Source organism: Anolis carolinensis, chromosome 3 (genome assembly GCF_035594765.1).
Source record: "Anolis carolinensis isolate JA03-04 chromosome 3, rAnoCar3.1.pri, whole genome shotgun sequence".
In the NCBI taxonomy this organism is placed as follows: domain Eukaryota; kingdom Metazoa; phylum Chordata; class Lepidosauria; order Squamata; family Dactyloidae; genus Anolis; species Anolis carolinensis.
The window spans coordinates 283,356,313-283,379,495 of record NC_085843.1 but is presented as its reverse complement, the minus strand read 5'-3'; the positions used below and the strand labels follow the sequence as shown (position 1 = coordinate 283,379,495).

Sequence of the window (23,183 nt, the reverse complement as noted above, 5' to 3'; positions counted from 1 at the left end):
TTGCAGGTTTGTGATCCCACCAGTTCTTTCCTGCTAGGAGGTGGTACTTGAGGCATAAGTTCCAATGGATTATTTGGGCCACACAGTTGTGCCTCTGTTTGTAGTCTGTCTGTGAGATTTTCTTACAGCAGCTGAGGATATGATCAATGGTTTCGTCAGCTTCCTTGCACAGTCTGCATTTTGGGTCACCAGCTGATTTTTCGATCTTGGCCTTAATTGCATTTTTCCTGATGTCTTGCTCCTGGGCTGCAAGGATCAGGCCTTCTGTCTCCTTCTTCAGGTCCCATTTGTGAGCCAGAGCCAGGTCTTCTATTATTATTATTATTATTATTATTATTATTATTATTATTATTATTATTAATGGCCTTTATCCTGATGGCTTGCTCCTGGGCTGCAAGGATCAGGCCTTCTGTCTCCTTCTTCAGGGTCCCATTCGTGAGCCAGAGCCAGGTCTTCTATTATTATTATTATTATTATTATTATTATTATTAATTGCCTTTGTCCTGATGTCTTGCTCCTGGGCTGCAAGGATCAGGCCTTCTGTCTCCTTCTTCAGGGTCCCATTCGTGAGCCAGAGCCAGGTCTTCTATTATTATTATTATTATTATTATTATTATTATTATTATTATTATTAATGGCCTTTATCCTGATGGCTTGCTCCTGGGCTGCAAGGATCAGGCCTTCTGTCTCCTTCTTCAGGGTCCCATTCGTGAGCCAGAGCCAGGTCTTCTATTATTATTATTATTATTATTATTAATGGCCTTTATCCTGATGGCTTGCTCCTGGGCTGCAAGGATCAGGCCTTCTGTCTCCTTCTTCAGGGTCCCATTCATGAGCCAGAGCCAGGTCTTCTATTATTATTATTATTATTATTATTATTATTATTATTATTATTATTATTAATTGCCTTTGTCCTGATGTCTTGCTCCTGGGCTGCAAGGATCAGGCCTTCTGTCTCCTTCTTCAGGGTCCCATTTGTGAGCCAGAGCCAGGTCTTCTCCTTGTCAGCTTTTCCTTCAATTTTGTCAAGGAACTTTCCATGCAATGTTTTGTTGTGCCAGTTGTCAGCTCTAGTTTGTAGTTATAATTATTATTATTATTATTATTATTATTATTATTATTATTATTATTATTAAGACGACAACTTCCATTTTCCCGTAGCATTGAACACAAAACTGCACGGTGAAATTGTCCAAAGCAAAAGCATAAAGGAACAAACATTACTGTAAATTTTATCTTCAGATAGTTTTCGTTTTGGGCATGGCAGTCGTTGGATAAACCAGAACGGTTCACAGGGAGCTCTAATTCCTATTTGTATGCATTTCATACATTGGCCTTCTAATTGGCAAGTGACGTCCGAGCGGCACAGTCCTTGCGTGTTTTTTGCGCCGGAACACGTTGTCCTGAAAGGTTTCTTCTCGGAGGCGGAGAAGGGCGATGGAGCGATACAGGGCTGTGGGAAAGCTCCTCTCCCACGGGTCCCTCCGGTGTGTTTCCAGTTTTCCGCCCACGTTTCTGCTCTGCCCAAGGGCACACGTCGCAGCCCACCCAAGACAATCACCCTCTTGATTCAGTCCCAGGCGAGGAATTTGGCTTTGGCTGCAGCTGGGCATGGCATGGGTTGAAGACGGAGAGCAGGACTTCGGAGCTGGTCCGCTCTGATGCCCGTATTTTCTTACTCTCTGGCACCAACTCCTTCTTTAATTTCAATGTATATTACTAATAACAATATATTAGGTATCATTAAGCACTGTATTATGTGCAGTAAATGAATATAAATGTCAGCTAAGTGATTACAAATCACAATCAAACTCTTGCATTCACAGTATGATGAATGGTAGTTGCATTCACAATGCAGTAAGCTTTCTTGTTTATTTTCTTATGTACAGTAGAGTCTCACTTATCCAACACTCACTTATCCAACGTTCTGGATTATCCAATGCATTTTTGTAGTCAATGTTTTCAATAAATTGTCATATTTTGGTGCTAAATTCATAAATACACTAATTACTACATAGCATTACTGTGTATTGAACTACTTTTTCTGTCAAATTTGTTGTATAACATGATGTTTTGGTGCTCAATTTGATGTTTAATAGGCTTCTTCTCAATCTCTCCTTATTATCCAACATATTTACTTATCCAACATTCGGCCGGCCAGTTTATGTTGGATAAGTGAGACTCTACTGTATTAATATTAGCTAATTTTACTAGGCCAGAAAACACTTTGTACAATTGTATTAATATTACCCAATACTTGCAGACCCTATTACCAGATGAAGACTATAAATTAGGGGTCCCCAAACTAAGGCCCGTGGGCCAGATGCGGCCCTCCAAGGTCATGTACCTGGCCCCTGTCCTAAACTTTAGACTTAGGGTTGACCTAAGTCTACTTGGTCTTTGAAGGTCTCTTTGCTTAGCTACAGCCTTATGAGACCATCTAGATGGCTTTTGGAGGTCACTTTCCTTACCTATGGTCCTATGAGACCGTCTAGATGGTCTTTGAATGTCTCTTTGCTTAGCTACGGCCTTATGAGACCATCTAGATGGTCTTTGGGAGTCCCTTTACTTACCTATGGTTTTATGGGATTGTCTTGGTGGGGTTTGGGGGCCTCTTTCCTTACCTATGGTCTTATGAAACCATCTAGATGGTCTTTGAAGGTCCCTTTCCTTATCTATGGCCTTCTGATGGCTTTTTAAAATGATCTAAATGGTCTTTGAGGTCTCTTTCCTTATCTATGGTCTTCTGATGGCCTGATGAGATCATCTAGATGGCCTTTGAGGATCCCTTTCCTTACCTATGGTCATATGAAACTATCTAGATGGTCTTTGGAAGTCTCCTTGCTTACCTATGGTCTTATGAAACCATCTAGGTGGTCTTTGAAGTCCCTTTCCTTATCTATTGTCTTCTCATGGCCTTATGAAACCATCTAGGTGGTCTTTGAGGTCTCTTTCTTTATCTATGGTCTTCTGATGGCCTGATGAGATCATCTAGATGGCCTTTGAGGGTCCCTTTCCTTACCTATGGTCTTATGAGACCATCTAGATAGTCTTTGGAGGTCTCTTTGCTTACCTATGGTCTTGAGGTCATCTAGATCAGGGGTCCCCAAACTAAGGCCCATGGGCTGGATGTGGCTCTCCACGGTCACTTACCTGGCCTCTGTCCTAAACTTTAGACTTAGTGTTGTCCTAAGTTTGAAACGACTTGAAGGCACACAACAACAATACTAATTTTTGACTGTTTCATAATCCAGCCCTCCAACAGCCCGAGGGACTGTGAATCGGCCCTCCACTTAAAAAGTTTGAGGACCCTGCTATAGATGGTCAAAACTGGTTGTTTAACTGTGTAGTGCTTACTTTGAAAGTCTGCTCTAGAAATTGTGTTGTTTTTGTGGCTGCCACAAACTAGGTTGAATTGGTCGAGACTCATTGAAAAACTAGAGCAAAATGTGCTGCAGGATGCCTTGCAACAAGACATTTATAACCCAGGAACAAAAATTATGTTACATAGTGTAATAGAATCCCAAAGTTGGAACAAACTCCAAAGGCCATCCAGTCTAACCCCAGGCAGGAAGACACAATCTAAGCCCTCCCAACAGATGGCCATCTAGCTTCTGCTTAAAAACCTCCATAGAAGGAGATTCCCAAGTGCCACCAATGGCATCTTCTTGGGGCAGCTGGTGCCTCTGGAAGAACCATAGAATCCTAGGGTTTCTATGAGACCCTAAAGACCATCCATGTCATGCTTTGCAAAGACACTGTGCTATATGTGTGTTAACTGGAAAATGAAGTGCATGAAGCCGATTGGCCGAGCCCGTAAACACCTGGGAATTGATTTTGGTACTGTTTCTGTTCTGCTGCTGTAGAACCAGTTTGAACAAGTGTTGACTGAGTACTGCTGGAGAAAAAGAGCTGTGTACTCAGAGAGAGGCCTTGCTATTTTTGAGGCCTGTTTGCTGCTGAGAAGACACGGCATCGGATTCCACAGGAAAGGCGGTCCAGATCAGGATTAGCTTGACGCGCCGTCCTCTCTGCCCGTTTCTCCTTTTCTCCCTCCATTCATGCCTCTTCAAATTCAACAGCACTGCTGGTCACAGCTGACCTCCAGTTAGAGTATTCAAGGGCCAAGGGTCCCCAGTTCTTAGTGTCTATGCCACAGTTTTTAAGGTTTGCTTTAACCTTCTAAACCTTCATCTGAGTCATGAATAAAGTTGTTGAACAGAACCGGGCCCAGGACAGAACCCTGCTTATGGCACTCAAATCATCATTTCTTTCCAGGATCAATGTGATCCCAAGCCACCACAGGGTTTTTGGGACAATCTTTATTGAGAACTGTTTTGTCTAACCCCAACCCTTGCAAAATTAAAACTCCCAGAATTCCATGGCAGCTAAAGTGGTATCCAACTGTATTCATTTTGCAATGTAGGTGCATTCTCAGCCCTTTAAGGAAAAGTTGAGCATGTTAATCCCAATTGAGACGCAGGTGGAGAAAGCTGATTAAGGAAGTTCTTGATACTTAAGTTGGTCAAAGCTTCCTAGGCCATGAAAGTCCTCACTTGCCTGTTTTCCTTCCTGCAGGTTTTCTGCAGCTCCTTGCTTTTGATTTTGCTGTGATGTAGACCCTCGAAGCCTTGGGTTCTGTGGCCGGAGCTGGTGTTCCTGTAAGACAAGGCAGCGGCTGAACACTGAGTGGCGGCTGAACACTGCTATGACTTCCCATTGCGAGACGAGCTTCTGTGCCCTTTGAAAGCAGGAAAGAGGTTCAACAAGGACTGGCGGTGGAGCAGACCCCATAACTTCCTGAAAGCGGAGATTAGAAACCCAGAAGAATGATGCTGTAGAGCTGGAGGCTGGAAGACAAGCCAGCGGCTGAACACTGAGCAGCGGCTGAACACCGAGCAGCGGCTGAACACCGAGCAGCGGCTGAACACCGAGCAGCGGCTGAACACAGAGCAGCGGCTGAACACCGAGCAGCGGCTGAACACCGAGCAGCGGCTGAACACTGAGCAGCGGCTGAACACTGCTATGACTTCCCATTGCGAGACGAGCTTCTGTGCCCTTTGAAAGCAGGAAAGGGGTTCAACAAGGACTGGCGGTGGAGCAGACCCCATAACTTCCTGACGGCGGAGATTAGAAACCCAGAAGAATGATGCTGGAGAGCTGGAGGCCGGAAGACAAGGCAGCGGCTGAACACTGAGCAGCGGCTGAACACTGAGCAGCGGCTGAACACTGAGCAGCGGCTGAACACTGAGCAGCGGCTGAACACTGAGCAGCGGCTGAACACTGAGCAGCGGCTGAACACTGAGCAGCGGCTGAACACTGAGCAGCGGCTGAACACTGAGCAGCGGCTGCACTCTGAGCAGCGGCTGAACTCTGAGCAGCGGCTGAACTCTGAGCAGCGGCTGAACTCTGAGCAGCGGCTGAACACTGCTATGACTTCCCATTGCGAGACAATCTTCTGTGCCCCTTGAAAGCAGGAAAGGGGTTCAAGAAGGACCACTGGAGCAAACCCCATAACTTCCTGAGGACGGAGATTAGAAACCTAGAAGAATGATGCTGGAAATCTAGAGGCCGAAAGACAAGTCAGCGGCTGAACACTGAGCGGCAGCTGAACACTGCTATGACTTCCCATTGAGAGACGAGCTTCTGTGCCTCTTGAAAGCAGGAAAGGGGTGTGAGAAGGACCAGTGGAGCAGACCCCATAACTTCTTGAGGGTCCTATGGCTGGAGCTGGTGTTCCCGTAAGACAAGGCAGCGGCTGAACACTGAGCGGCGGCTGAACATTGCTATGGCTTCCCATTGCGAGACAAGCTTCTGTGCCCCTTGAAAGCAGGAAAGGGGTTCAAGAAGGACCGGCGGAGCAGACCCCATAACTTCCTGAAGGCAGAGATTAGAAACCCAGAAGAATGATGCTGGAGAGCTGGAGGCCGGAAGACAAGGCAGCGGCTGAACATTGAGCAGCGGCTGAACACTGCTATGACTTTCCATTGAGAGATGAGCTTCTGTGCCTGTTGAAAAGCAGGAAAGGGGTTCAAGAAGGACCGGTGGAGCAGACCCCATAACTTCCTCAAGACTGAGATTAGAAACCCAGAAGAATGATGCAAGTAGTCCAGCCTCAGGTAGGCAAACGCGAAATACGGGGAGAATGCAATCGTCCTTCTGCGTTTGAAGGTCTGGCTTTTGTGGATTAGATTATAGGCGGGTCTGATTAAAATGTTGTCTCCAGAAATGTCTAGATCCTCAGATGCAACTCCATCATCATCATCATCATCATCATCATCATCATCATCATCATCATCATGATGTATATACTGCCTTGCTCTTTGCATTTGTGAGGTTGGAATATCTCCAGATCAGGCATGGTCAAACTTTGGCCCTCCGGGTGTTTTGGAATCCAACTCCCACCATTCCTGACAGCCTCAGGCCCCTTCCTTTCCCCCCTCAGCCGCTTAAGCGGCTGAGGGGGGAAAGGAAAGGGCCTGAGGCTGTCAGGAATGATGGGAGTTGGAGTCCAAAACACCCGGAGGGCCAAAGTTTGACCATACCTTCTCTAGATCCTCAGGTGTAACTTGTTGTTGTTGTTGTTGTTGTTGTTGTTTAGGCCTTTCTGGATCTCATCATATGTGGATTTGGATTCAGATGTCCTCTCCAGGAACCCTCAAGTACAGGGTCGTGCTGAAGAACCAAGAGATTGGCTTAAGTGTGTGTCTACATGGCAGAACTGAAGCGGTTTGACACCACTTTAACTGCCCTGGCTCAAGGCTATGAGATGCTGAGTGCTGTAATTCAATGAGACACAAACACTCACTGGCAGAGATGGCTATGTAAAATGACCACTCTCCTGATTTCATAGCACTAAGTGTGGAAGTTAAAGTGGAGTTAAACTGTGTTAACTCTACAGTGTAGACGCATCCACCTGTGTAGGAATCTCTAGCTCCTCCTGTGCAGTCCTGTGGTCAGTGTCCAGAGAAAGCTGACCACAAGATTGTAGATAATCCTAGGAAGGTGTGAGTAATAATAAAGTAACTTTTCTCAAGCACTGGATGATGCCTAGCTGTAGATAGGAATTATATTATGATGCATCTCTATAGAATAATTAATGTGGTATTAAATCATGGGAGTTGTCGTTTACTAAGGTCTTTTTTTCCTAATTCGTGGTGCCACACCAAGCTGCAACTCCCAGGATTCCATAGTATTGAGCCATGGCAGTTCAAGTGGTGTCAAAACTGCATTAATTGTCCAGTTTAGATGCACCCTTTGGAGAATCTTGCATTGATTCTCACTCAGCCCGCCGTTCCACCAGCGAGCACTAGGTGGCGCCATTGAACGGCACTCTTTGCTTTTATGTTTCTCTTTTTTGAAGCATTGGATTTTCAATTTTCATAATCCTTCCAATTAATCTCTCCCGAGATCCCTGCAGAAGACCTTTTAAGGTAGGATAATGTATTCAGAAAAAAATGTTATACAAATGCTGGATATTATGTCAGAGTAACATTAGCATTCCAGGGTGTGTATGTGTGATTTTAGCATGCTTAGCTGTTTTTAATATATTGTTGGTAAAACTACAACTCTTCTGATCCCATAGCCTTGAGCCATGGCTTCTAAAGTGGTGCCAAACTGCATTCATTCCACAGTGTGATTGCATCAATAGTGGTATACAGGACAATAATACAAGTAATAATAAATAGAGTAAAATAATAAATGCAATAATAATAATAATAATAATAATAATAATAATAATAATAATAATAATAATAATAAGATCAGAGTGAAATAATAAATGTATTATTAATAATAATAAAAATAGAGTAAAATAAATGTAATAGTAGCAACAATAATAGAGAAAAATAATAAATGTTCCATATATTCTCGAGTATAAGCTGACCCAAATATAAGTCAACCAGGACCCTCCCCCGAGTATAAGCCGAGGGGGGCTTTTTCAGTCTTTAAAAAAGGGCTGAAAAACTAGGCTTATACTTGAGTATATACAGTATATATATATTTTGTTTTGCAATAGCACACTGACAAATAAAGCTCTATTCTATATATTTACACACACATACACACACATATGTACAGGGAAATGAAGTTCTATTCTGCACCTCTGATATATAAATAAATAAAGTAGGCTATGCATTCAGAATCTATGCAAACATATTATATATATATACACACACACACACACACATATATATATAATTTTGTTGTGAAATAGCACAATGACAAATAAAGCTATTTTACACACACACACATAGAGAGGGAGAAATGAATTTCAATTCTGCACCTCTGCTATAGAAATAAATAGAGCAGACTATAGTCAGTACCCAGAACCTATGCAAACATTATATATAATTTTGTTTTGCAATAGCACAATGACAAATAAAGCTGTTCTATTTGTGTGTGTGTGTGTGTGTGTGTGTGTATATGTGTGTGTGTATATATATATATATATATATATATATATATATATATAAACACAACACACACATATGTATAGGGAAAGGATGTTCCATTCTGCACCTCTGCTATAGAAATAAATAGAGCAGACTATAGAGTCAGTACCCAGAACCTATGCAAACATTATATATAATTTTGTTTTGCAATAGCACAATGACAAATAAAGCTGTTCTATTTTTGTGTGTGTGTGTGTGTGTGTGTATATATATATATAGACACAACACACACATATGTATAGGGAAATGATGTTCCATTCTGCACCTCTGCTATAGAAATAAATAGAGCAGACTATAGATTCAGTATCTGGAACCTATGCAAACATTATACAGTATCTATATATCTAGACTATATCTATCTATCTATCTATTTATCTATCTATCTATCATTTTGTAGTATAATAGCACAATTACAAATAAAGCTGTTCTATTCTATTCTATCCTATATATATATGTACACACACATATATAGGGAAAGGATGTTCAGTTCTGCACCACTGATAGAGAAATAAATACTTTAGACCAGGGGTCCCCAAACTAAGGCCCGGGGGCCAGATGTGGCCCTTCGAGGTCATTTACCTGGCCCCCGCCCTCAGTTTTATAATATAATATATTGTATATACATATATATTGATAATAATATTATAATGTAATACAATATAACACTAATAATAATACCATATAATAATAATAATATATTCTATATTACATATAGTATTACTAATAATACTACAGTATAGTGGTATAGTTCAATAAAGTAATATATAATGCTAATATTGTGCTATGCTAATAATATAATATATTGTATGTACATGTAATTTGTAAGCCACTCTGAGTCCCCTTTGGGGTGAGGAGGGTGTGATACAAATGTAGTAAATAAATGCAGTAAATAAATAAATAATAAATAAATACATTTTAGACTTAGGCTCGCCCAAAGTTTGAAATGACTTGAAGGTACACAACAACAACAACAACAACAACAACAACCCTAATTAACTTGACTATCTCATTGGCCAGAAGCAGGAGTACACTTCCCATTGAAATCCTGATAAATGTATGTTGGTTAAAATTATTTTTTATTAAATATTGTATTGTTCTTTCATTGTTGTTGTTGTTTTTGCACTACAAATAAGACATGTACAGTGTGCATCAGAATTTGTTTGTATTTTTTTTTTTTCAAATGATAATCCGGCCCCTCAACAGTCTGAAGGATTGTGGACCGGCCCTCAGCTTAAAAAGTTTGAGGACCCCTGCTTTAGACTATAGATTCAGTTTCCAGATTCTGTGCAAACATGATATATAGAATTTTGTTGTGCAATAGTACGATGACAAATGAAGCTATTCTATTCTATATATTTATACACACACACGCACGTATATGTGTAGGGAAAGGAAATTTGTTCTGTACCTCTGGTATAGAAATATATAGAGCAGACTATAGATTCAGTATCTGGAACCTATGCAAACATTTTATATATAATTTTGTTGTACAATAACAAAACTATATATATTTATATAATATACACACACATACATATATATAGGGAAAGGAAGTTCTAGCTTTCACCTCTGATATAGAAATAAATAGAGCAGACTATAGATTCAGTAGTATCCAGAATCTATGCATATAATCTAAACATTATATATTTAATTTCGTTGTTCAATAGCACAATGACAAATAAAGCTATTCTCTCTCTCTCTTGAACCTGAAGGCTAATCTAATTGTTTTTCAACCCCCGCAGTTTTTAGTTGTGTCTAGTTTTAACCTTGTTATCGGCTGCTTTGCGAGCCAGAAAAGATAAGAAAACATAAAGTAAACAAAACAAACTGAACTTTGTGAAAAGGGAATAGAGGGACATGAGAACAGTTTGATCTCATTGTAGCTGCTGTGGCTCCATGCTACACAAACCTGGGATTTGTAGTTTCTTGAGATGCTCAGGGTACATCTACACAGTAGAGCAAAATCACTTGAAAATATCTCAAAATCTTCTCAATCCACGAGGGTGTCTATCCATTATCCATAACCCTAAGCTTTCAAAAGGCCCCAAATTGCAGGAAGAGAAAATGGTGGTGTTTATATATGTGTTTTAATTGCTGTTGTTTTGTAATGTATTTAAGATGTTGGAAGCCGCTTTGGGGATCAATTCGTGGGATATAAATTCGTGGGATATAAATAAATTATTATTATTATTATTATTATTATTATTATTAGGTAGTACAGAAATCGGTGCAATCATATTTTCCACCCACAACTCTTGGGTTCTCATTTTCCTGGTTTTTTATGTATATTATTATTATTATTATTATTACTACTACTACTTCTACTTCTACTACTACAAGTACTGAGTACTACAGAAGTCGGTGCAATAATATTTTCCACCCACAACTCTTGGGTTCTCATTTTCCTTGTTTTTTATGTATATTATTATTATTACTACTATACTTCTACTACTACAAGTACTGAGTAGTACAGAAGTCGGTGCAATAATATTTTCCATCCACAACTCTTGGGTTCTCATTTTCCTGGTTTTTTATGTATATGTGTTATTATTATTACTACTACTACTACAAGTACTAAGTAATATAGAAGTTGGTGCAATCATATTTTCCACCTACAATAATGGGTTCTCATTTTCCTGGTTTTTTATGTATATGTATTATTATTATTATTATTATTATTATTATTATTATTATTACTGCTACTACTACTACTACTACAAGTACTGAGTAGTACAGAAATCGGTGCAATCATATTTTCCATCCACAGTTCTTGGGTTCTCATTTTCCTGGTTTTTATATGCATATGTACATATATGTATTATTATTACTACTACTACTGGGTAGTACAGAAATCGGTGCAATACTATTTCCCATCCACAGTTCTTGGGTTCCCATTTTCCTGGTTTGTGTGTGTGTGTGTGTGTGTGTGTGTGTGTATGTATGTGTATATATATATATATATGTATGTAAAGCCAAACTTTCAATTCTTCCAATACTGGAGCCCAATCTATATATATAAAAGAGTGATGGCATCACGGCAATTCACAAAACAACAAAAGTACAGGCCCTCCAACCTCAAAATTTGACAACACAACCCATCATCCACGCCTCAAGGTTGATACAACAAAAAGAAAAGAAAAATAAAGTCCTAATTAGAGGGAGAGCAATAATTTTTTTATCCAATTGCTGCCAGTTTAGAGGGCTAATCTCTGCCCACTTGGTCTCCTAGCAACCAAGGGACAGCCAGGTTTCAGTTAGGGGACAGGCAGATTTAGGCCTCACTTAGGTCTCTTCCACAGATTATCAGATTTGCACTGGATTATATGGCAGTGTAGACTCAAGGCCCTTCAACACAGCTATATAACCCATTTATAATCTTATATTATCTGCTTTGCACTGGATTATCTTGACTCCACACTGCCATATAATCCACTTCAGTGTGCATTTTATACAGCTGTGAAGAAGGGGCCTCAGATAATCTAGTTCTGAGGAGATAATATAAGATTAGAAATATACAGTAGAGTCTCACTTATCCAACGTAAACAGGCCGGCAGGTTAAGTGAATATGTTGGATAATAAGAAAGGATTCAGGAAAAGCCAATTAAACATCAAATTAGGTCATCGTTATACAAATTAAGCACCAAAACATCATATTATACAACAAATTTGACAGAAAAAGTAGTTCCATGCACAGTAATGCTATGTAGTATTTACAGTAGAGTCTCACTTATCCAACACTCGATTATCCAACGTTCTGGATTATCCAACGCATTTTTGTAGTCAATGCTTTCAATATATCGTGATATTTTGGTGCTAAATTCATAAATACAGTAATTACTATATAACATTACTGTGTACTGAACTACTTTTTCTGTCAAATTTGTTGTCTAACATGATGTTTTGGTGCTTAATTTGTAAAATCATAACTTAATTTGATGTTTAATAGGGTTATCCTTAATTCCTCATTATCCAACATATTCGCTTATCCAACGTTCTGCCGGCCCGTTTATGTTGGATAAGTGAGACTCTACTGTACTGTATTTACAAATTTACCACTAAAATATCACAATGAATTTAAAACACTGACTACAAAAACATTGATTATGAAAAGGCAGGCTGCGTTGGATAATCCAGAACATTGTATAAGCGAATGTTGGATAAGTGAGATTGTACTTTAATATGAAATAATTACTGGGATAGAATAATGCAGAACAATATAATCTCTAAAACCAGGACAGGAAATAAACAGGGGAATTCCAGACAGGAAACAATCAGGGCCAGCTAACACCTCCCAACCAAGTGTTCCCATCATCAAAGTCTGGCAAATCCTATGTTTTCTCAGGGCCACAGACAGTAGAAGCACATAAAATATCGCAAACAACACCACTCTGAAAACAAGGGAATTCCAGACAGGAAACAATCAGGGCCAGCTAATACTTCCCAACAAAAAATTCCCATCATCAAAGTCTGGCAAATCCTATGTTTTCTCAGGGCCACAGACAGTAGAAGCACATAAAATATCGCAAACAACATCATTCTGAAAACAAGGATATTCCAGACAGGAAACAATCAGGGCCAGCTAACACCTCCCAACAAAATATTCCCATCATCAAAGTCTGGAAAATCCTCTGTTTTCTCAGGGCCACAGACAGTAGGAGCACATAAAATATCGCAAACAACACCACTCTGAAAACAAGGGAATTCCAGACAGGAAACAATCAGGGCCAGCTAACACCTCCCAACAAAAAATTCACTCAGGGAGGAAACAGCCAGGCTTTAAAGCTGCAAGGCCATTACATCCTAATAATTTTTCCTAATTGCAGCATTCATACTTGCCTCCAACAAACAAAAAAACCCAATCAGAAATATTGTATATTCACAACCTTTAGGAAATAATATCCCCTGATGGCGCAGCGTGTTAAAGCGCTGAGCTGCTGAACTTCTGGACCGAAAGGCCACAGGTTTGAATTGGGGGAGCGGAGAGAGCCCCCACTGTTAGCTCCAGCTTCTGCCAACCCAGAAGTTCGAAAACATGCAAATGTGAGTGCATCAATAGGTACTGCTCCGGCGGGAAGGTAACGCCGTTCCATGTAGTCATCCCACATGACCTTGGAGGAGTCTACGGACAACGCCGGCTCTTCGGCTTAGAAATGGAGATGAGCACAAACCTCCAGAGTAAAACACGACTGGACTTAATGTCCGGGGAAAACCTTTACCCTTGACCTTAACTACCACCAATTCCTCAAGACTTTATTTCCCAGACCACCAGACTTCGCCACAGCAACGCGTGGCCGGGCACAGCTAGTTTAATTTACTAAATTTGGCCATTTCCAAAGCTCTTGCTGTATTGATTTGGGTGTTGATTTCAGAACTTGTGCGCCTTTGGGTTGATGCCGACTTATGTATTTTCCTGAGGCTGAGAGAGTGTGAGTTGCCCAAAGGTTGGTCATTAGTTTGCATGGCTGAGCAGGGATTCGAACTCACAACCTCTGAGGATGCCTGCCATAGATGTGGGCGAAACGTCAGGAGAGAATACTTCTGGAACATGGCCACACAGCCCGAAAGACATACAACAACCCTGTGATCCCGGCCATGAAAGCCTTCGACAACAGATTCGAACTCTGTCCTCCAGAGTCATTGTCCAGTGCTCAAACCGCTGCATTGAGCTGCTGGAACATGGTCAGCATACAGCCCGGAAAACTCACAGCAACCCATTAGGAAGAACTTCCAGAGGGTAAGACCTCAAATATGCTGTTTTGGAGTGGAATGGATTCTTCTTCTCTGGAGGCTTTTAAGCAGAGTCTGAATGGCTGTCTGTCGGGAGTGCTTTGATGGTGGCACCTTTTTGCATACAAAGTGGGTTGGACTGGATGACCTTTATGGTGTCTTCCAACTCTAGGATGGTGCCAAATTCACCTGGCAGTGCGGAAAAACCTATCTGCTCTCCAAGATTTGCAAGAGCCCTAAGGTGGAGTGTGGGCAGGTGAAAGCTAGGACTGCTTTGGAGTGGAATGAATTCTCCTTCTCTGGAGGCTTTTAAGCAGAGTCTGGATGTCCATCCGTGGGGAGCGCTTTGATGGTGGCACCTTCTTGCATGCAAAGTGGGTTAGACTGGATGACCTTTGGGGTGTCTTCCAACTGGAGGATTCTAACATGGTGCCAAATTCACCTGGAAGTGCGGAAAAATTGATCTGCATTCCAAGATTTGCAGGAACCCTAAGTTGGAGTGTGAGCAGGTGAAAGCAAGGATGTGTGTGATATGCTGTTTTGGAGTGGAGTGCTTTGATGGTGGCGCCTTCTTGCATCCAAGGTGGGTTAGACTGGATGACCTTTGGAGTGTCTACCAACTGGAGGATTCAAACATGGTGCCAAATTCTAACACAGTGCAAAAACATATCTGCCGTCCAAGATTTGCAAGAACCCTAAAGTGGAGTGTGGGCAGGTGAAAGCACGGATGTGTGTAATATGCTGCTTTGGAGTGGAGTGAATTCTCCTTCTCTGGGGGCTTTTAAGGAGAGGCTGGATGTCCGTCTGTCGGGAGCGCTTTGATGGTGGCGCCTTCTTGAATCCAAGGTGGGTTGGACTGGATGACCTTTGGAGTGTCTTCCAACTCTAGGACTCAAACATGGTGCCAAATTCACCTGGAAGTGCAGAAAACACATATCTACACTCCAAGATTTGCAAGAATCCTAAGGTGGACGTGTGTAATATGCTGCTTTGGAGTGGAATGGATTCTCCTTGTCTGGAGGCTTTTAAGCAGAGTCTGGATGTCTGTCTGTCAGGAGTGCTTTGATGGTGGCGCCTTCTTGCATCCAAGGTGGGTTAGACTGGATGACCTTTGGGGTGTCTTCCAACTCTAGGATGGTGCCAAATTCACCTGGCAAAGCGGAAAACACATATCTGCTCTCCAAGATTTGCAGTAACCCTAAGGTGGAGTGTGAGCAGGTGAAAGCTAGGACTGCTTTGGAGTGGAATGAATTCTCCTTCTCTGGATGTTTTTAAGCAGAGTCTGGATGCCCATCTGTCGGGAGTGCTTTGATGGTGGCGCCTTCTTGCATCCAAGGTGGGTTAGACTGGATGACCTTTGGAGTGTCTTCCAACTCTAGGATTCTAACACAGTGCCAAATTCACCTGGCAGTGCGGAAAAACCTATCTGCTCTCCAAGATTTGCAAGAACCTCAAGGCGGAGCGTGGGCGGGTAAAAGCAAGGACTTGTGTTGTGCTTTTTGCTGACATGCCTGATAGTTTTGCTTTTTCTTTTTTTTTTTTGCACAAAGGTGAGCCTGTGCTGTGCCTTTCCAGGGAAACCGACCCAACTGGCCGGTCTCCTTGTCCTTGCAGTGATGTTGCTGGAGCGGTGACGCCATCCAGCCAGCCATCCAGCCAGCCAGCCAGGCTCTTTCTTTCTTTCTTTGCCGCCCACCCACAGGCCCTGCTTGCATTGCTAATGCCGTGCTGAATGGTCACCTTCCTCCCCGCATGCCAGGATGGGTGAAGTCATTGTCATGTGACCAACGAGCCAATTGGGAGGCGGAGGGAGGGGGCAGAGAAAGAGAGAGGGAGGAAAATAAGTAAAGAAGGAGGGAGGGAAAAAGCAACTGCTGGCCAGATGTTGGTGTGCCGAGTGTTGTGATGGGCAAACATCCACCTGAGCCTTCGGAGAGGAGTTGACACCAGAAGGGATGCAGGAGGTAAGTCCAGATGTGGAAGCCCAGCACAGGCTGGACGGTCATCTGTCGGGAGGGCTTTGCCTGGCAGAAAGAGGGTCAGACTATATAGCCTTTGGGGTCTATCTTCATCTATATAACCCTCCCTTTCCATCCCCGGCTGGGATGGATGTTGGCGCTCTCCAACTCTGCCTCATTCCAGGGAAGGTTTCAAACCAGTTCCACTGGAAAGAAACCAAGAGAATACCTTCCAACCCGTTCCCCAACCCTGCAGCCGGGCCCCAAGGGCTGTTTGTGAACTTCCGACGAGACCGAAACCGAAGAAATGCAAACATTCGACTCGGGGATTGCAAAACAAGAGGGTCTCCGTCAGGGAGCGTTGCCTGGAACATAAGCCAGCTCGGCTTTGCACAAGAGCGTGTTTTGTTCCTTCTTGATCAGGGCATGTTGGGGCTCTCCTTGGGTTGTGTTTATTCCTTTCTCGCCTTGGCACACAAGTCGTTGGCTGGGGTTGCCATGGGCACAACGAATTTCCTGCATGGTGTCGGTTCTTGGCGCCGGAAACCACACATGTTCTGCACAATCCGGCGATGTGTGTCTTTGTATAGGCTTGAAGGATTTCCCGAACTCTGGTCTCCCAGGTGTTTTAGATTTCAGCTCCCAGAATCCCTGATTGTTGGCCAAAACAACTGAGGCTTCTGGGAGATGATGTCCAAGCCCCCCTGAAGGATTCTAGACAATCTCATAAGACCATAGGTAACCAAAGAGACCTCCAAAGGCCATCTAGATGATCTCATCAGGCCATCAGAAGGCCATAGATATGTAAAGGGACCCTCAAAGACCATCTAGATGGTTTCATAAGACCATAGATAAGGAAAGTGACCTCCAAAAGTCATCTAGATGGTCTCATAAGGCCGTAGCTAAGCAAAGAGACTTCAAAGACCATCTAGATGATCTCATAAGACCATAGGTAAGCAAAGAGACCTCCAAAGACCATCTAGATGGTCCCATAACACCATCGGTAAGGAAAGGGACCCTCAAAGACCATCTATGGTCCTATAAGACCATCAGTAAGGAAAGGGACCCTCAAAGGCCATCTAGATGATCTCATAAGACCATCGGTTAGGAAAGGGACCCTCAAAAACCATCTAGATGATCTCATAAGACCATCAGTAAGGAAAGGGACCCTCAAAGGCCATCTAGATGATCTCATAAGGCCATCAGAAGGCCATAGATATGTAAAGGAACCCTCAAAGACCATCTAGATGGTTTCATAAGACCATAGGTAAGGAAAGGGTCCCCCAAAGGCCATCTAGACAGTCTCATAGGACCATAGGTAAAGAAAGTGACCTCTAAAAGCCATCTAGATGGTCTCATAAGGCCGTAGCTAAGCAAAGAGACTTCAAAGACCATCTAGACGATCTCATAAGATCATAGGTAAGCAAAGAGACCTCCAGGTAGACTTAAGTCTACCTGGTCAATGACCTTGGAGAACCACATCCTGCCCATGGACCTTAGTTTGGGGACCCCTGGACTAGAGTTTGGGAGTCACTGGAGTTATGTTGTGTGCTGATGTCGGTGTTGTGTGCTATGTTATGTTGTGATGCGCGCCAGCAAGCATCACTTGGAAAGCCATCGTTTTAGATATGGTTTCTTCCATTCTGCCAGTATCTATCTACCAAGTCTGGTTCTTGTTCCATTTTCAATATGATTGACACACAATATGATTGAAAATGCAGACTGATCTCCTTTTACAGGACTGTTGTAAGCATCAGTGTTGTGTTGTGTGCCATTGTTGCTTGGAAAGAGCACCTGCAAACATAATCTAGAAATGTGTTACAGAAAGCTTTCATGGCCAGAATCACTGGGCTGCTGTGAGTTTTCTGGGCTGTTTGGCCATGTTCCAGAAGCATTCTCTCCTGACGTTTCGCCCACATCTGTGGCAGGCATCCTCAGAGATGTAGAAACAGGGTAGGAGAAAGAAAGAAAGAACTCTTGCCTGTTGGAGGCAAGTGTGAATGTTGCCATTGGCCACCTTGATTAGCATTGAATGGCCTTGCAGCTTCCATCCTGGCTGCTTCCTGCCTGGGGGATTCCTTTGTTGGGATGTGTTAACCGGCCCTGATTGTTTCTGAGTGTTGTTCTTTATTTACTTTCCTGATTTTAGAGGTTTTAGATGTTGTTTCCTCCATGTCCTCACTATACATCTACCAAGTCCCCGTGTTGTTCCACTTTCAATATGATGTGCATTGAGACTGGCCTACCTTACAGGACTGTTGTAAGCATGAACGTTGTGTTGTGTACTGTTGTTGCCTGGAGACGGCAAACATCACCCAGAATGTAATAGTTTTTAATATTTTCCTACTATATATCAATCAAATCAGTTTCTTGTTCCACCTTCAATACGATGAATATTGATACTGGTCTACTTTAAAGGACTGTTGTAAACATGAATGTTGTGTTGTGTGCCGTTGTTGCTTGGAAAAAGCAACATCATCCAGAAAGCCATAGTTTTAGATAGTTGCCTCCATATATATCTCCCATTATATATCTACCAGGTTCCTGTGTTGTTCCATCTTCAAGTCGTTGTGTATTGAAACCAGTCTACCCTGCAAGACTGTTGTATGCATGAATGTTGTGTTGTGTGCCATTGTTGCTTGCAAAGGACACTTCATGGAGAAAGCCATAGTTTTAGATGTTATTTCCTTCCATGTTCTCACTACCAAGTCTCTGAGTTGTTCCCTTTTTGGTATGATGTGCATTGAGATGGACTGTTGTAAGTTGTAAGATGAATGTTGTGTTGTGTGCCATTGTTGCTTGGAAAAAGAACCTGGAAACATCATCCAGAAAGCGATAGCTTTTTATATTCTCCCACTATATATCTACCAAGTCAATTTCTTGTTCCATTTTCAATATGATGTGCATTGAGACTGGTCTGCCTTACAGGATATAAAAATAAAGTTTATTATTATTATTATTATTATTATTATTATTATTATTATTGACACAACGTTGTATGACACAGCAAACAAGATAGACATGCTGGATTTCGTTTCACAAAATCACAAGTCGAACACTTCCCAAGTTTCTAGGACTGTGTGATGTATTTTCGGATGATGCGTGCAGATCCCAGTATTATTATTATTATTATTATTTGTTGTAAGCATCAATGTTGTGTTGTGTGCCATTGTTGCCTGGAAAAGGCACCCGGAAAAATTATCCAGAAAGCCTAGTTTTAGATGTTGTTTACTCCATGTTCTCACTATGTCCAATTCTTGTTCTGTTTTCAATATGATGAATATTGAGATTGTCCCACCTTGCAGGACTGTTGCCTGTATGAATGTCATGCGTGCGCCAGTGTTGTGCTTCAGGGGCTTGAAATGCCACACGTGATTCATTAATTGCCTCATTCATTGTTCATTGGCTCCGTCACACACCTTGAACGTCCTACCCTGCAGGAAACTAACCCGTGCGCCTGTCACATGTGGCTGATGCTGGTTTTGCAATCGAGGCGAAATGAGGCAGAAATACCTTGCAACATGAATGCGCTGTCAAGCTATTTCCCATTGGCTGTGACCACAAAGATTCCATGGATCTGTTTCCATGGGTAGGAAGTGATTACTGATAGAGGCATCTCTAAAGAAGACGAGTCACTTCCTTGTGGCAGAAGAAGTGGCATTTAGACCAAGCATCCAAGCTTTCCTTGTATTGTGCATTCTTTTGCACACCAGTATATTGGAATCTCTTTTTGGTGGAAGTTGTTGGGCATAGGCCAGGGGTCCTCAAACTTTTTAAGTGGTGGGCCGATTCACAGGATTGTTGTTGTTGTGTGCCTTCAAGTCATGTCAGACTTAGGTCAACCTTAAGTCTAAAGTTTAGGACAGAGGCCAGGTCAAGGACCTTGGAGGGCCTTAGTTTGGGAACCCTGATCTAGACAATCTCATAAGACGATAGGTAAGCAAAAAGACCCCCAAAGACCGTCTAGATCGGGGTCCCCAAACTTTTTAAGCAGAGGGCCGGTCCACAATCCTTCAGACTGTTGAGGGGCCGAATTATCATTTGAAAAAAAAATACAAATTCCTATGCATACTGCACATGTCTTATTTGTAGTGCAACAACAACAACAACGAAAGAATACAATATTTAAAAATGAAAACAATTTTAACCAACATAAACCTATCAGGATTTCAATGGAAAGTGTGGGCCTGCTACTGGCCAATGAAATAGTCAAGTTAATTAGGATTGTTGTTGTTGTGTGCCTTCAAGTCATGTCAGACTTTGGCCGAGCCTAAGTCTAAAATTAATTATTTATTTACTGCATTTATTTACTACATTTATATCGCACCCTTCTCACCCCGAAGGGGACTCAGAGCAGCTCTATGTACATACAATACATTATATTATTGGCATAACACAATATTAGCATTATATATTACTATATTGAACTATACCACTATACTATTATATAATACTAGCTGTGCCCGGCCACGCGTTGCTGTGGCGAAGTCTGGTGGTATGGGAAATAAAGTATTAATGAATTGGTGGTAGTTAAGGTCAAGGGTAAAGGTTTTCCCCTGACGTTAAGTCCAGTCGTGTCTGACTCTGGGGGTTGGAGCTCATCTCCATTTCTAAGCCGAAGAGCCAGCGTTGTCCATAGACTCCTCCAAGGTCATGTGGGATGACTGCATGGAGCGCCGCTACCTTCCTGCCGGAGCAGTACCTATTGATGCACTCACATTTGCATGTTTTTGAACTTCTGGGATGGCAGAAGCTGGGGCTAACAGTGGGGGCTCCCTCCGCTCCCCCAATTCAAACCTGCGGCCTTTCGGTCCAGAAGTTCAGCAGCTCAGCGCTTTAACACGCTGCGCCATCAGGGGATATTATTTCCTAAAGGTTGTGAATATACAATATTTCTGATTGTTTTTTTTGTCTGTTGGAGGCAAGTATGAATGGTGCAATTAGGGGAAATGATTAGATATAATGGCCTTGCAGCTTTAAAGCCTGGCTGTTTCCTCAAGTCAAGATAATCCAGTGCAAAGCAGATAATATAAGATTATAAATGGGTTATATAGCTGTGTGGAAGGGCCTTGAGTCTACACTGCCATATAATCCAGTGCAAATTAGATAATCCGTGGAAGAAGCCTAAATCAGGCCTAAATCTGCCTGTCCCTAACTGAACCCTGGCTGTCCCTTGGCTGAGTTGGTTGCTAGGAGACGAAGTGGGCAGAGATTAGCCCTCTAAACTGGCAGCAATTGGATAAAAGCAATTATTGCTCTCCCTCTAATTAGGACTTTATTTTTCTTGGCTTTTTGTTGTATCAACCTAGAGGCGTGGATGATGGGTTGTGTTGTCAAATTTCGAGGTTGGGGGGCCTGTACTTTTGTTGTTTTGTGGGTCGCCGTGATGCCATCACTCATTTATATATATAGATGTAATATATAACATATAATTAATATTATTATATGGTATTACTATTAGTATTATATTGTATAACATAAGATTATTATCAATATTATATGTATCTACAATATATTATATTATTAAAACTGATATAAAAATATTATATTATAAAACTGAGGGTGGGGGCCAGATAAATGACCTTGGAGGGCTGCATCCGGCCCCCGGGCCTTAGTTTGGGGACCCCTGGTCTAGATGGTCTCATAAGACCATAGGTAAGGAAAGGGACCCTCAAAGGCCGTCTAGATGATCTCATCAGGCCATCAGAAGACCATAGATAAGGAAAGGGACCCTCAAAGGCCATGTAGATGATCTCATAAGGCCACCAGAAGACCATAGATAAGGAAAGGGACCCTCAAAAGCCATCTAGATGATCTCATAAGGCCACCAGAAGACCATAGATAAGGAAAGGGACCCTCAAAAGCCATCTAGATGATCTCATAAGGCCATCAGAAGACCATAGATAAGGAAAGGGACCCTCAAAGGCCATGTAGATGATCTCATAAGGCCATCAGAAGACCATAGATAAGGAAAGGGACCCTCAAAGGCCGTCTAGATGATCTCATCAGGCCATCAGAAGACCATAGATAAGGAAAGGGACCCTCAAAGGCCATGTAGATGATCTCATAAGGCCACCAGAAGACCATAGATAAGGAAAGGGACCCTCAAAAGCCATCTAGATGATCTCATAAGGCCACCAGAAGACCATAGATAAGGAAAGGGACCCTCAAAAGCCATCTAGATGATCTCATAAGGCCATCAGAAGACCATAGATAAGGAAAGGGACCCTCAAAGGCCATGTAGATGATCTCATAAGGCCATCAGAAGACCATAGATAAGGAAAGGGACCCTCAAAAGCCATCTAGATGATCTCATAAGGCCATTAGAAGACTATAGATAAGGAAAGGGACCCTCAAAGGCCATGTAGATGATCTCATAAGGCCATCAGAAGACCATAGATAAGGAAAGGGACCCTCAAAAGCCATCTAGATGATCTCATAAGGCCATCATAAGACCATAGATAAGGAAAGGGACCCTCAAAGGCCATGTAGATGATCTCATAAGGCCATCAGAAGACTATAGGTAAGGAAAGGGACCCTCAAAGGCCATCTAGACAATCTCATAAAACCATAGGTAAGGAAAGGGACCTCCAAAGTCCAGGTAGACTTAGGTCAACCCTAAGTCTAAAGTTTAGGACAGAGGCCAGATCAGTGACCTTGGAGGGCCTTAGTTTGGGGACCCCTGATCTAGACAATCTCATAAGACTATAGGTAAGCAAAGAGACCTCAAAAGACCATCTAGATGGTTTCATATGACCATAGGTAAGGAAAGGTGCCCCCAAAGGCCATCTAGATGATCTCATCAGGCCATTAGAAGACTATAAATAAGGAAAGGGACCTTCAAAGACCATCTAGATGGTTTCATAAGACCATAGGTAAAGAAAGGGCTGATTGTCTATCAGGAGAATTAGACTAGATGGCCTTTGGGCTTCCCTTCCAGCTCTGCGATTCCATCAGAGGTTCCAGCTGCCAAAGAAAGACGGTATCGATTAGCATCTTAAGGCACAAACTGTTTTGTTTAACGTGTGGAGACGTAAAAGTCGGA

The 23,183-nt window shown here is 42.2% G+C and overlaps 2 protein-coding genes across 2 annotated transcripts in view; both read left to right on the top strand.

The window, feature by feature from the left end:
• LOC134297956 (uncharacterized) overlaps nucleotides 1-6,093 on the top strand; it is a 28,354-nt gene extending 22,261 nt beyond the window's left edge. Inside the window, exon 3 of the mRNA XM_062976994.1 lies at nucleotides 4,579-6,093. The gene's annotated coding sequence lies outside the window, so the exon portion shown is untranslated. The remainder of the gene's footprint in view (nucleotides 1-4,578) is intronic.
• A 9,894-nt stretch (nucleotides 6,094-15,987) lies between these two features.
• Nucleotides 15,988-23,183, top strand: part of tnk2 (tyrosine kinase non receptor 2) — a 192,872-nt gene continuing 185,676 nt past the window's right edge. The window contains exon 1 of the mRNA XM_062976905.1: nucleotides 15,988-16,144. Within this exon, the coding sequence (XP_062832975.1) occupies nucleotides 16,136-16,144 (9 nt within the window). The 5' untranslated portion in view covers nucleotides 15,988-16,135. The remainder of the gene's footprint in view (nucleotides 16,145-23,183) is intronic.